At 40.6% G+C, this 15,217-nt stretch overlaps 1 protein-coding gene across 1 annotated transcript; it reads left to right on the top strand.

Annotated features, from left to right (window-relative positions):
• Positions 1–11,697: 11,697 nt before the first annotated feature.
• On the top strand, positions 11,698–13,825 carry LOC103304878 (heat shock cognate 71 kDa protein-like). Its single transcript, XM_054712356.1, is given in 2 exon segments — positions 11,698–13,411; positions 13,414–13,825. Coding segments are annotated over 2 exon segments (1,938 nt in total). The 3' UTR covers positions 13,638–13,825.
• Positions 13,826–15,217: the final 1,392 nt, after the last annotated feature.

Genomic DNA, 15,217 nt, shown 5'->3' with positions numbered 1-15,217 from the left:
TACTGCCTATGGCTTCTTCTAAGATTTTTATGGTTTCCCCTCTTATGTTTAAGTCCTTTATCCATTTTGAGTTTATTTTTGTGATGGTGTAAGTTGGTGGACCAATTTCATTCTTTTGCAAGTATCTGTCCAGTTTTCCCAACACCATTTATTGAAGAGACTCTCTTGACTCCATTTTATGTTCATGCCTCCTTTGTCAAATATTAATTGAGCATAATGGCTTGTGCCCATTTCTGAGTTCTCTATTCTGTTCCACTGGTATATATATATATATATATATATATATATATATATATATTCTTGTGCCAGTACCAGGCAGTTTTGAGAACAATGGCTTTGTAGTATAGCTTGATATTTGGTATTGTGATCCCTCAAACATTGTTCTTTCTCAAGATTGCTGCAGCTATTTGGGGTCTTTTTTTATTCCAGATGAATTTTTGCAGAATTTCTTCTAGGTCTTTGAAGTATGCCATTGGTATTTTCATGGCAATTGCATTGAATTTATAGATTACTTTGGGTAGTATGGACATTTTAATGATGTTGATTCTACCAATCCATGAACATGGTGTATTCTTCCATTTGTTCATGTCTTCCTCTATCTCTTTTTTGAGTGTTCTGAAATTTTCTGAGTACAGGTCTTTATCTCCTTGGTTAAGTTTATTCCTAGGTATCTTATTTTTTTTTGTTGCAATGGTATATGGGATTGCTTTTTTTTTTTTTTTTTTTTTTTTTTTTTTTTTTTTTTTTATTAAGAATTTTAGTGAGTTTATTTGAGCCAAAATGTCGACATATGCCGGGAAGCAGAACCTCAATGAATTGAGGTAATGCTCCGGAGAATGCAGGGTTACATCTATATTTATACCTTGAAATCAAAGAAAAGGGACGTAGGTGAGTTACATGAAATCCATTGGTGACAGATTAGGGAGGTGGGACAAAGCAAAGCGGGGAAACCTCTGGGATTGGGTGAAAAGTGAAATGATGGACATGTGCTTCTCTTACAGAGATAGATACAGGATACTTTAACGTAATTAACAGTTGACAATTAACTTGATAACAATAACAATGAAGGAATGTCCCGGTGCCATTTGTTGTGCCCTGAGGGGTCCGGGGTAAAAAGGAAGTTACAAGTTACCCAGACATCTCACAGATATGTTATCTTAGAGGCAAAAAGGCAAATGGGCTCAGTAAAGATCTAAGTTGACCTTTGTCAGGGAAGATATCGGCCTAGGACATGACTGCCCACTATAACCTGTTTGTAGTTAAATATTTAATTTTCAAACCATCCTTTGTGGTTATTTCAGGTCTCTGAGTTTGCAAGACTGCCACATAGGCCTCCCCTGAGCTTGTCAGGTTAGCATGTGGCTCCTTCCGTTCACACATTCCCCTTTTGGTCATAAATCAATCCAAAGGATGCATTGATGACCAACCTTTTGGTTGGATAATGGAGTCCCATGGTGCTAGGAAGGCTCATTCCTAGGATGTCTCAGTGTCAGCATGTCTCGCTGAACAGGTGGACCACTGGGGATGGGGCAAGACCATAACCTTAGATGGCATTTAAGGTCGAATTACATATATATTTTAAAAAGGCAGGTAAATGGGAGGCAGTCAGATCCTATATGTCCTTGTTAAAAAGTATTCTGGATCATTTCTAATTTTGAGCCACCATGATCCGAGTCTTTTTGCTGTTTGTCTTACATTCTGCTTTTCTGCATCTAATATAACATTTACATATCATGAACAAAAGTAACAATAGTAAACCAATAACACTGATTAGGAACAGAAAATGTCTAATACTAGACAAGGAAAAGTCTAAGGGGAACAAGCATCACAGCCAACTGAAAAACCCTTTACATGTATTATCATAATTTTTATTAAGCTAATTATATGTTTTCCTCCTTCATCCACTGTCATTCGTACCTTATGATATGTTTGGCCAAATGAATTAAGACTCCACTATTTCATTATCTAGAAGCTCTAATTTTCTTCTGGCCAATTAGTTCCCATAAAAATGGCTCCATGGGGAGGAGTTCAATTTCCCAATACATTGGTTTTTTAGTATCAATATTATCATAGGTTTTATGAACCTCAGGCAAAGTTATTTTGCCTATAATTTCAGTATTACACCATATTCCAGTATTATTTAAAGTAAACGTGGTGTTATTACAGTAAAAATCAGTTATTATAACAGAAGAGTTTTTTAACCCTTCCCAGCAAAACGCCCCTTTCCCATATACCATATGTTGTTATTCATGGGGGTAGATACAATAGGCCAGGACTGGGTGAATTCAGTATTCCCTATGGATTGAGGGCATAACCATTCACCTTTCCAATTTTCACTGACAGTGAGATGGGTTCACATTGTTTATTATTTTTAAATATGGCCCATCAACTTCCCATTGGAAGTATTCTAGTATTATAGAGGATAGTCCTTACGCCAGCCAGTTGAACTACTGGGAATTTTAAGCTTAGGATTTAACTCACACCTGGGCTTTTAAAAACACAATATCGTAGATAACATTTCCCATTTAAAATTTTCCAAATTCCTGGGGAACCATATGAGTCCCATAAGTGTCTGGCCTGGGCTTCTGCAACCATTATAGTTGGCCATTGTTGCAGAGCCACTTCAGATTCCTTGCATTAACATAGACAATAGGCCCTGTTGAGTTAGGGCACAGGCACGTTCCCATTATTGGGTTTGTGCATAAGTTTTTAGAGTCTGTTCTATCCATGAAACTAAGGCTTTATTGTCTTTCCATGCTGCTTCCCACTGTTTTTCCTTCTTCCTTAAACAGCATTCCCTCTAGATGACCTATTTGAGATAAAAATCCTTTTCTAATGAATGATGTTCTTCATTAGCTGCAAGTTCAGCTTGTCCCAGGATACCAAGGCCAGCCCCTACTCCTCCAAGTATTCCCCTTTTGCTTCTTTTAGGGAGACCAATGTTGTTGGATCCACCAGAAATATTGTTGCCATTGGGTAGCTATGACTTGGGAGCAGTTAGGGTATACTGAGTGGAGCCAAAAATGTTGAGTTTCCCATGCCATAGTTAAATGAGTGAAGGAGACTCCCAAATGGGCTAGAGTTTGAGTATTTATAGGGCTCCTCAAACATCCAGGACACAAGGACGGTGGGGTAATTATAAACATATCTACCCACCAAATGATGTCAATAATTTCTGAAATGGGGACCCATTGATTTCTTTCTTATTTCACAGACATCCAGCCATAAGAGCATGGCTGGTGAGTCTGAGGACATGATATGCTATGACAGATAGCACAGGCTGCTGCAAGCTTTTGGCCATTATATCAGGGTGTTTTTCTTAGTTATTCATCACCCATCTCTATAGCCATACAATATTCATCCAGATTACATCCATATACAATTCTACCAGTGGAATTATCAGGGAGGTGTTCTTGGAGGTATTTGCCTAAGGTGGGTCCTTTATAATGGATAGAGCCAGAAAACAACAACAACCACCAAAGCTTATATTGATAGTAGGAGAAGACCAATGTGTGGCTAACAAGCATTAATTTCACGATCATACCTGATAATCAGAACATCATTGTATACTAGGTGGGAAAGATTAGCAGGCATTTAGGTTAAATTTTCATATCTAATAAAGGAAGAGGTCTGGGGAGGCAGATATTGTTTCCACTAGGGAACCATAAGGATAATAATAATATGAAAATCATTTTATATACATTCAATCAATAACCATCAGTTGATATAAAACAAGGTTCAAGCAGTATCAGTTTGTGATCATACAGGCCTTGTTGATGTCATCTTGGGATAGCTGTCTGCCTCCGTGGTCGGCGACTTCTCGTCCTCGAAAGGTCCCAGCTGTTCCTTATCCTTGAAAAGTCTTTGATCTCCGCTGCAGACGGAGATGGGGTCAGAGATGGGAGTAGACGTCCATTCATAGTCAAATGCCTTTTTTAAATGAGAAATGTGAATCCATGAGCTACCTCCTTTAAGTTTAGTTGCACATGGGTTAGTTAGTAATACCTGGTAAGGTCCCCTTCAATGAGGTTGGAGAGTCTTTTATTTGGTGTCTTTTCCAAGACAGCAAATCTGGTTGTAAGCCATGATCTTTGAACCCTTCGTCTCCCGGGAGCGCACTGTGAAATGAATCTGTTACCAATTTGTTAGTTCCTACAATGCAGAATGTCTGCTCTTTACTTTTCCCTATATTCAGGAAACAAAAGATTTAAGTGTCAACAATATTTTAAATAGAATCATAAGAATAATTATCCTTAATTCATTTAGTCCCATAGTTGTTTTTGTTTATTTATTCCTTGAAGTTCTATAAATCTTCATCCAGTTCAAAATATGACCTGCTTAGAAGCCTGCAAGTTAGAGTAAATCCGAGTCCTTTTCATGGATTTTTCTAGACATATATACCTACAAATGCATCAGAATAAAGCAGTCCACAAATGACAAAAATTTAAAAGTAGCATGGTTATAGATTTGATAAAAACCTTGCTTTTCTATAAAATATAACATTCCAAGACAACAACTTCTTGGTAAGTAATAATCCCTGTAAAATGACATAGAGAATAATATAAAATTTGTATACCTTTAGATTCAATTATAACTTTAACATATAAAGAATAATATGCAAGATTTTAAAATGAGGCACAAGGCTTATTGCAAGCAGTGTATTGAGCATTGAAAATAACACATAAACTCCCAATATGTGAAACGCAAATTCCCAGAGTATCACTGGCAGACGCCCCCACAGGGAATCATGACTCTTGGCTTGCCGGTGTCCCTGACTGGACACATGCTACCCTCCTAAAGTTTCCTGTTTGAACTTGGCTCTGAGAATCTCTGCAAGTTTCTTTCTGAAGCAGAGTGCCTTAACAACGCACGTGACCTGTCCTTGCTCTTGATTGGAGCTCAGGCACACAGTCTTTCCTGATTGGCTAATTCAAAGGGAGGGGTTGGCCCTTGCTCTTTCAAGGGAAGCATCAAGCCATGCGGCCAACATGGCGGCTGCCAAGTCACAGTCCAAAATGGAGGCTGTCTAAACTATTCTTAGACAGAAAAGATGATTTGTTTATTCTCACAACAAAGGAAAGAGCAAACCGAAATCCCTAAGAGATAGACAGCCACAATTATATTTCAGACAAACAGACAGAAATCTCACTAGCTGTTTCTGGAAGCTGAACCCTGAGAGGGAGAGCAAGAAGAGCCCCCAAGATTAAGAATTCTTGGAAGCTGCTGGGACGTTCTTGCAATCTCTCTCACACTTTCAACCCCACCACACACAACTAGGCTTCCCCGAAGTGGGACTTGCCTTTTCTTTGAACAAATTAAACAACAACAAAGCGACACAAAAACATCAACACTGTTATTAGGCGCGCAGAAAACACACTAAGAATTTACACCAGAGAATGTCTAGCATTAAAATTACCAAAGCAGTGTCTTTGTCCCCGGTTCGGGAACTGCCCCTCTCTAGAATTTCAGTCCACTCCCAAAGGACTATTCAAAAATGGCTGTAGACATTTGTTAACTTCAGAATAGTTCTGAGACAGTCCCTGAAAATCTTTTTTATTAATTTCCATCGATAGGAAGAAAAAAATTTTTTTTTCTTAGAAGCTTCTAGTTTCCAAATCAAGATACGCTTCCCATATACTCATTCACTTTAATTTCAGAGCCGGCATTTTTTTTTTTTTTTTTTTTTCTGCATGCAAAATATTAACAAAGGTACCCCAAACAAACTGCATTTTTTTCTTTCTGGCCATTCCTCAGTTAATATGTTCTAGTTAAATTTTCTCATTTCTGTTAAGTACTTGCAAGTAAAGGCTTCTTATCAGGAGTATTAAATGAGGGCTGGGGTCTTGGGAGCTTCTAGCCTTGGAGGCACAATTTCCCATGTTAAATTTTTTTTATTTTTGGATATCTGTAGTCTGAGCAAACTTTAGATATGTTATGGAGTAGGTCAAATGTGGCCTCAGTTTCTCTCCCGGCTGTCTAAAACCACAAAAAAGTTTTTGGGGCCCGGGCAGACCAAGCCTTTATGGTGGTCCCCTAGAAAAGCCATTTAGTTAATTACAGTCGGAACTTCCAGACGGGGCTCCTGCATTTCTGACACTTCCACAAAATTCTTAGTCACCTAAGAACACCTCAGAATCAGACTATTCTTTAAAAATAAAAAAGTGTTGCCCCTTTATCTTCAGAGCTGAATGAGTTCAGCTCATTTATACGGCGAAGGTTATTTTTGCTCAGACTCTCAGCAATTCCAATTGAAAAGCCAAAATCAAAACCAGCCACCCATTTTTCCTCCAGTCCTGCCTAAGCCTGGGTTCTGCCAACCCTTAACCTGGGGTTTTGTCAACCCTGGTTCCACCTCGAGGATTTTAAAACAGCTCAAATAAAGTCAGACCTCTACCAAACAGAGAGGTCCTGGATCCGAGAGATCACTCACCCACGTTCACCCAATGGGCGGAGAACCGGTGGGCTCAACGGGCCCTTTGCTGGATCCTAGCTCCAAGTCCAAGTCCAAAGGATGATCCCGGGTGAGTTTTCTTCGGAATCCTGCCATGACTACGCCAAAAATGTTAACGAAAAAACCATTGAAACCTGTAAAGAATTTTAGTGAGTTTATTTGAGCCAAAATGTCGACATATGCTGGGAAGCAGAACCTCTGTGAGTTTATTATTGGTGTATAGAAAAGCTATAGACTTCTGTGTGTATCCTGCTACATTGCCGAATTCATTTATTAAGTCTAGTAGTTTTTGGGTGGAGTCTTTGGGGTTTTCTTTGTACAATATCATGTCATCTGCGAATAAGGACAGTTTTACTTCTTTTCCAATTTGGATGACTTTTATTTCTTCTTCTTGTCTGATTGCAATGGATAGTACTTCCAGTACTATGTTGAACAGGAATGGTGAGAGTGGGTATCCCTGTCTTGTTCCTTTTCTTATGGAATGGCTTTAGTTTTTGCCCATTAAGTATACTGTTGGCTGTGGGTTTGTCATATATGGCTTTTATTATGTTGAGGTATGTTCCTTCTATTCCCACCTTGGTAAGGGTTTTTATCAAAAAAGGGTGTTGGATTTTGTGAAATGCTTTTTCTGCATCAATGGGTATAATTATATGGTTTTTATCTCTCAGTTTGTTTATATGGTGTATCACATTTTTTGATTTGCAGATATTGTACCACCCTTGCATCCCTGAAATAAATCCCATTTGGTCATGGTGTATGATCTTTCTAATGTAATGCTGGATTTGATTTGTTAGGATTTTGTTGTGGATTTTGGCATCTATGTTCATGAGGGATATTGACCTGTAATTCTCTTTCTTTGTATTGTCTTTATCTGGTTTGGGGATTAGGGTAATGCTGGCTTCATAGAAAGAGCTTAGAAGTGCTCCTTCCTCTTGAATTTTTTGGAATAATCTGAGGAAGATAGGTGTTAGTTTTTCTTTGAATGTTTTATAAAACTTCCCTTGTGAAGCCATCTGGTCCAGGGCTTTTGTTTGTTGGAAGTTTTTTGATAACTGCTTCAATTTCCTCCATAGTTATCAGCCTATTCAAATTTTTTATTCTTCCTGGTTGAGTTTTGGAAGGTCATTTTTTTAGGAATATGTCCATTTCTTCTAGGTTGACCAGTTTGTTGGAATAGAGTTGCTCAGAGTACTTTTTTATGATTCTTCCTATTTCCGTGGGGTCTGTTGTTATTTCACCTCTTTTGTTTCTGATTTTGTTTATTTGGGTCCTCTCCCTTTGCTTCTTGGTGAGCCTGGCTAGAGGTTCATCAATCTTGTTTATCCTTTCAAAGAACCAGATCTTGATTTCATTGATCTTTTGTATTGTGTTTTTGGTCTCTATGTCATTTATTTCTGCTCTGATCTTTATTATTTCCTTCCTCCTGCTTACAATGAGATTTTCTTGTTGCTCTCTTTCTAATTTTTCAAGTTATCAGTTTTTCTTGTTTTTTTTTGAGGTAGTCCTGTAATGCTATGAACTTCCTTCTCAGGACTGCTTTCATTGTGTCCCAATGATTTTGGATTGTTGTGTTTTCATTGTCGTTTGTTTCTAGGATGTGTTTTATTTCTTCTTTGATCTCTTTGGTAACCCACTCATTGTTTAATAGTATGCTATTCAGCCTTCAAATGTTTGAATTTTTGTGATTGTTTTTACTGTAGTTGATTTCTAGTTTTATGCCATTGTCATCTTAGAAGATGCTTGATATGATTTCAATCCTCGTGAATTTGGAGAGACTTTGCCTGTGTCCCAATATGTGGTCTATCTTTGAAAATGGCCCATGTGCACTTGAGAAGAATGTGTATTCTGTAGTTTTGGGGTGGAATGTTCTAAAGATGTCGATTAAGTCCATCTGATCTAGTGTGCCATTAAGGATTGATGTTCCTTTGATATTTTTTTGTCTAGATGATTTATCCAGTGATGTGAATCAGGTATTAAAATCTCCTACTATGATTGTGTTGCTGTCAATCTCACCCCTGATATCCTCCAGAAGTTTTTTTTATGTATTTGGTTGCTTCTGCATTGGGTGCATAAATGTTTATCAGAATTATATCCTCTTGTTGTATTGATCCCTTTAGAATTATGAAATGGCTTTTCTTGTCTCCTGTTATGGTCTTCACTTTGAGGTCTATTTTGTCAGATATAAGTATTGCTACCCCAGCTTTTTTTTTCATTTCCATTTGCCTGATAGATATTTTTCCATCCATTCACTTTCAGTTTGTGTGAGTCCCTTGTTCTGAGGTGGGTCTCCTGTAGACAGCATACATATGGGTCATGTTTTCTTATCCATTAATTCACTCAATGTCTTTTTATTGGAGCATTTAATCCATTTACATTTAATGTTATTATTGATAGGTACTTGTTTGTAGCCATTTCCATATTTTATGCCTGTGTTCCTTCCTCCCTTTCTATTTCTTCTTTTTACAGCATTCCCTTTAGCATTTCTTGCATTGCTGGCTTGGTAGTGATAAACTCCCTTAGCCTTTTTGTTGTTTTTTTTTTCTGCAAAGCCCCTGAAATTCCCTTCAATTTTGATTGATAGTCTTGCTGGATAGAGTATTCTTGGATTCAGTCCTTTGCTTTGCATCACTTTGTATACCTCCTTCCATTCCCTTCTAGCTTTATGTGTTTCTGTTGATAAATCATTTGATAATCTGATGGGGGATCCTTTGTAGGTAACTCTCTGTCTCTCTCTTGCAGCCTTTAGGATTCTCTCTTTGTTGTTAATATTTGCCATAGTAATTATGATGTGTCTTGGTGTGGGTCTTTTGGGATTCATCTTGTTTGGGACTCTCTGTACTTGTGTAACTTTTTTCTTCCTCATATCAGGGAAGTTTTCTGTCATTATTTATTCAATTACATATTACATTATCTAATCCTTGCTGCTCTTCTTGTCCTTCTGACAGCTTTATTATACGTATGTTACCGTACTTTCCAGCGTATAAGACGACTGGGTGTATAAGATTTTCCTGGGTTAAAAAGTCGTTTTATACGCTGGAAAATATGGTATATTGGACTATATTGATGGGATTAGATATATTGTACTACTGTATTTTCCGGCGTATAAAACGACTTTTTTTAAAAAAAAATTTTATTGACTTTTTACAGAGAGGAAGAGAGAGGGACAGAGAGCCAGAAATATAGATGAGAGAGAATCATCGATCACTGCCTCCTCACACCCCTCACTGGGGATGTGCCAGCAACCAAGGCACATGCCCTTGACCGGAATCGAACCCGGGACCCTGAGTCCGCAGGCCGACGCTCTTCCACTGAGCCAAACTGGTTTTCGGCTAAAACGACTTTTTAACCCAGGAAAATCTATACGCCCAGTCGTCTTATACGCCGGAAAATATGGTACTTCATTTTGTATTGTCCCTAAGCTCCCTTAGGCTTTCCTCCTGGTTTTTTTGTTTTTTTAATTTTTTTCTCCAGTTGATGTTCAGATTGGGCTTGTTTCTGTACCTTATCTTATAACTCATTGATTTGGTCCTCTGCTTCTTCTCGTCTACTGTTGGAACCTTCCATGGTGTTTTTGATTGTAACTACCATATTTTCCGGCATATAAGATGACTTTTTAACCCATTAAAATCTTCTCAAAAGTCGGGGGTCATCTTATACGCCGGGTGTCATCTTATAGGGTGGGTATATCCCAAACTTTATATTTTTACTGGAAAATCTGGGGGTCGTCTTATACACCCAGTCATCTTATATGCCAGAAAATATGGTATATCATTTTTTATTTCTTCCTGATTTTTGTATAGGTTGTTGATTTTCTCATCCATCTGGTGTGTGAACTGTAAGACCATTACTCTGAATTCTTTTTCTGTCATGTTGCATGCCTCGGTTTCACTTATTTCCTTTCTTGGCAATTCCTCCTTTTCTTTCCTCTGGCGATTATTTCATTGTCTCTCCACTCTAACTACCATCAGAAGGTTCAAATATTGAGATGCGGGGGCCTGGGCTATGTGTAGTGGGAGCTTTACACCCTCCATGTGTCACTGAAGAGCTCCGACACCAAGATGTGTGACTGTCATGGGTTGGAAGCACGCTCACCCTGAGTCAGAGTCACCGGCACATAATGTGGCCTCATGTGTACACTTAGAATCAGGGACCCTGACTGTGCCACGCTGAAACAGAGACCTTGCTGGCATGTGCTGAAAATCAGAGTCCCCTAGTGCGTGTCAGGAGTCAGTGACCTCCTGTGCCCACACTAAGAATTGAGTATCAGAGTTTCTGTTGCTTGGTGCGGCCTCGCACTGAGAATTAGGATCCCTGTGTGTGCATGTGCCAATAATTGGAGTCTCTGGCTCTTAGTGTGAATGTACTGGGAATCAGGGATCCCAGGCACGAGTCATGAGAAACAGAGTCAAGTCACTGGTGCTCAGTGCTGCCTTTCATGCGGAGAATCAGGGTCTCCCCAGTCTGCTTGGGGGACTGGGTTGCTCAGTCGCACTGTGTCGGCAGGAGGCCCACTCCTGCCTTGTGGAAAACAGCCTTCCGTGTGTGCTTGCCCTGAATCAAAGTCAGGTGGCACTGTTGCCCTGTGTGGGCGTGGGGTCTGGTTATGGCAGTGCATGCTGAGGGAGACAAACTCCCCGTGTTTGATCGACCAGGCTAAAATTCAGCACAGCCTCCCTTGTGGGTGCGGTATCTGGTCGCAGGAAACAAACTCCCCGAGATCATGCACCCAGGCTCAAATTCAGCACAGCCCCCCTGTGTGGGCATGGGGTCTGGTCGTGGGAAGCAAAATTCCTGTGTCCGCACACCCAGGCTCAAGTTCAGGTAGAGCTGCCACTGCTATGTGTAGGCAGGAGGCCTGTTTGCACGGAGAGGGTCTGGCAGTTTCTATGCCACTGCTGAGGGCCAGTGGGAAGGGGGATTGGCTCTGTGATTCACAGAAATCTGCAGCTGGGGTCCTGGTCTTTGTGTCCATAGGTCTGCAGCTGTGGTCGCAGGTCTATTACCCGAGTGGCTGTAGGGTCCCGGTTTGCATCTGAGACCAGATTGAGTAGTGGCAAGGCTAGGATCCTAGTCTCAAGCAATTCTGTTCTTCAAGATGAAGTGGGATCTGTGCCGGCGGTGTCCTCCCCAGAGTGTTTTCAGTGGCAGCGGGGTTTCACTGTCTAAGACTGCCCAGTTTGGCTCATTGAATGCGGGGACATCAGCTCTGGTCGGTATGTGCCAGCTAAACGTGCATGCCAGTAACCATGTTTAAGGGACCTGCAGTTGGCATTGATCTTGGAACTACCTACTCTTGTGTGGGTGTATTCCAGCATGGAAACGTGGAAATAATTGCCAATGATCAGGGAAACCGAACCACCCCGAGTTACGTTGCCTTTACTGACACTGAGCGATTGATTGGTGATGCTGCAAAGAATCAAGTAGCAATGAATCCTACCAACACGGTCTTTGATGCCAAGCGCTTGATTGGATGTAGATTTGATGATGCTGTTGTCCAGTCTGACATGAACCATTGGCCTTTCATGGTGGTGAATGATGCTGGCAGGCCCAAAGTCCAAGTAGAATACAAGGGAGAGACAAAAAGCTTTTATCCAGAAGAGGTGTCATCTATGGTTTTGACAAAGATGAAGGAAATCGCAAAAGCCTACCTTGGGAAGACTGTTACCAATGCTGTTGTCACAGTACCTGCTTACTTCAATGACTCTCAGCGTCAGGCCACCAAAGATGCTGGAACTATTGCTGGTCTCAATGTACTTAGAATCATCAATGAGCCAACTGCCGCTGCTATTGCTTACGGTTTAGACAAAAAGGTTGGAGCTGAAAGAAACATGCTGATCTTTGACTTGGGAGGTGGCACTTTCGATGTGTCAATCCTCACAATTGAAGATGGAATCTTTGAGGTCAAATCTACAGCTGGGGACACCCACTTAGGTGGAGAAGACTTCGACAACTGAATGGTCAACCATTTCATTGCAGAGTTCAAATGCAAGTATAAGAAGGATATCAGTGAGAACAAGAGGGCTGTCCATAGCCTTCGTACTGCTTGTGAACGTGCTAAGTGTACTCTCTCTTCCAGCACCCAGGCCAGTATTGAGATTGATTCGCTCTATGAAGGAATCGACTTCTATACCTCTATCACACATGCCCGATTTGAAGAATTGAATGCTGACCTTTTCTGTGGCACCCTGGGCCCTGTAGAGAAAGCCCTTCAGGATGCCAAGCTTGACAAGTCCCAGATCCATGATATTATCCTGGTGGGTGGCTCTACTCGTATCCCCAAGATTCAGAAACTCCTCCAGGACTTCTTCAATGGAAAAGAGTTGAATAAGAGCGTCAACCCTGATGAGGCTGTTGCTTATGGTGCAGCAGTCCAGGCAGCCATTCTCTCTGGAGACAAATCTGAAAATGTCCAAGATCTGCTGCTGCTGGATGTCACACCTCTTTCCCTTGGCATTGAGACTGCTGGCGGCGTCTTGACGGTCCTGATCAAGCGCAACACCACCATCCCCACCAAGCAGACTCAGACCTTTACCACCTCCTCTGACAACCAGCCAGGCGTGCTCATCCAGGTTTATGAAGGTGAGCGTGCCATGACCAAGGACAACAACCTGCTTGGCAAGTTTGAACTCACAGGCATACCTCCTGCACCTCGTGGTGTTCCTCAGATTGAAGTCACTTTTGATATTGATGCCAATGGCATCCTCAATGTCTCCACTGTGGATAAGAGCACAGGAAAAGAGAACAAGATTACCATCACTAACGACAAGGGTCGTCTGAGCAAGGAAGACACTGAGCGCATGGTCCAAGAAGCTGAGAAGTACAAAGCTGAAGATGAGAAGCAGCGGGACAAGGTGTCTTCTAAGAATTCACTTGAATCCTATGCATTCAACATGAAAGAAACTGTTGAAGATGAAAAACTTCAAGGCAAGATCAATGATGAGGACAAACAGAAGATTCTTGACAGTGCAATGAATTCATTAACTGTCTTGATAAGAACCAGACTGCAGAAAAGGAAGAATTTGAACACCAGCAGAAAGAGGTGGAAAAGGTCTGCAACCCCATCATTACCAAGCTGTACCACAGTGCAGGAGGCATGGCAGGAGGAATGCCTGGGGGCTTCCCTGGTGGCGGAGATCCTCCTTCTGGCGGTGCCTCCTCTGGGCCCACCATTGAAGAGGTTGACTAAGCCAGCTTTGAGCATAGATCTAGCATTGTTCCACACAAAACATTGAAGGACCCAAATTTGTAGCAAATTCCATGGCAGTTTTAAAAGTTGAGCTGCTGTATAGTAAATAACTGGGCATTCTTGATACTTGAATATGGACTGTGCACAGGGAAGGGAAATATAATGCATTTTATAACTGTATTGTAAAGTGGAAAATCTGATGTCTTAAATAAAACTATTTAAAATTGGCAACATAAAAAAAAAAAAAAAAAAAAAGGACTGCTTGGTTTGGCAGCCCCTTGGAAGACCTGCAGATCTAACTGTCCCTAGTTCTCACTCACACACCACACACATCCACACACTCCTCTATCGCTTCCTCACTCTGTCACACACTCTCCCTCCTTACCTTCTTGCCAGTCGCCATCTTGGCTCCATATCCCTTTTTTTTTTATTCTAATAGAAGGCAGCCTCATTCCTAAATCACCCCATTAACATTTTTGTTGCAGAACTGCCCTAGGGAATTTGTTGCAGAGACAGCCCTTAATTAATAACTGATGAGCATGGAAGAATAATTGGCCAGGGTAATTCCTAGTTTCTTGCAGGGAGGGGGGATGGCTGGGTGGAGTGGGTGTGTTAAATGTTAGTCATCCAGTGTAGTAACTGGCTTTACTGATGTAACCTTTATTGGTTGCTTTTCCTCTCTCACCTCTCTACTCCCCACCTCTATGGGGCAGGTTATACACAAAAATGACATTTCTCAAACATGCATGATCATTGCCATGATTTGGTTGTAACTTTTTGTTTTCAGGTAACAGAAATTGGTTTTGCTTAAAGTATGTAAAATATGAGGAACTTACTGGTGAGTTGTTTTGGTGATGACTCCCCAGATTGCTAGCAGAGATACCTGTTGATCAGCACAGCTAAGTTTGCACATAATCTTTGCCTCAGGGCCTACTATTAGAGAGAACCTAACTAAAATATAGACTTCTTAGGAACATGTTATCTTCATCCTTTCATGGTAAAACAGGTCCCAGAATTGTACCAAGGGTAATTTTTGGTGAAGAGTGAGCTACATTGTGCACTTCCTGGCAAGAATAGTGTTTGGTTTGTCTTTGTTTGTTGAGTGTCTAATGCAGTGCATGTTAAAAATAGGTAATCAATAAACATCTGCTGAATGAATCACAATGGTCTAAGTATCCTGGAAGTAGGGCCTGATAATTCTGGGAATATGATAATCACAGCAGACTCCTGGAATGAAAGAGGCATTTGTTCAATGAGTGTTTTTAGCCAGTTCTTACCTCATGGCCATGACTGATGCTCAAGCAACATGTACCAGGATGGCTGGACCAGTTGTCCATGGTTCTTGTCCATTCTAATGATTACTTTGTTTGTTATGATTGGTACATGCCCATGGTCTCCTACTTGTTAAATATTTTCATATTATTTTTATTCAGAACCATTTTTATTGATCAATTACTTTATTTCAGATGTGCTTGAATCTTGCTGTTGGAATCTAAAGAGAATAGTCTCATATTCTTTCATAATTCTTATCTTAATGCCTCAGTTCTTTAGCATTTCAAAGAGACAGTCTTGGGCAAAGT

Source organism: Eptesicus fuscus, chromosome 3, assembly GCF_027574615.1.
Source record: "Eptesicus fuscus isolate TK198812 chromosome 3, DD_ASM_mEF_20220401, whole genome shotgun sequence".
NCBI classification, from domain to species: domain Eukaryota; kingdom Metazoa; phylum Chordata; class Mammalia; order Chiroptera; family Vespertilionidae; genus Eptesicus; species Eptesicus fuscus.
The sequence above is the reverse complement of the archived record's forward strand: the minus strand, read 5'-3'. Positions and strand labels throughout refer to the sequence as shown.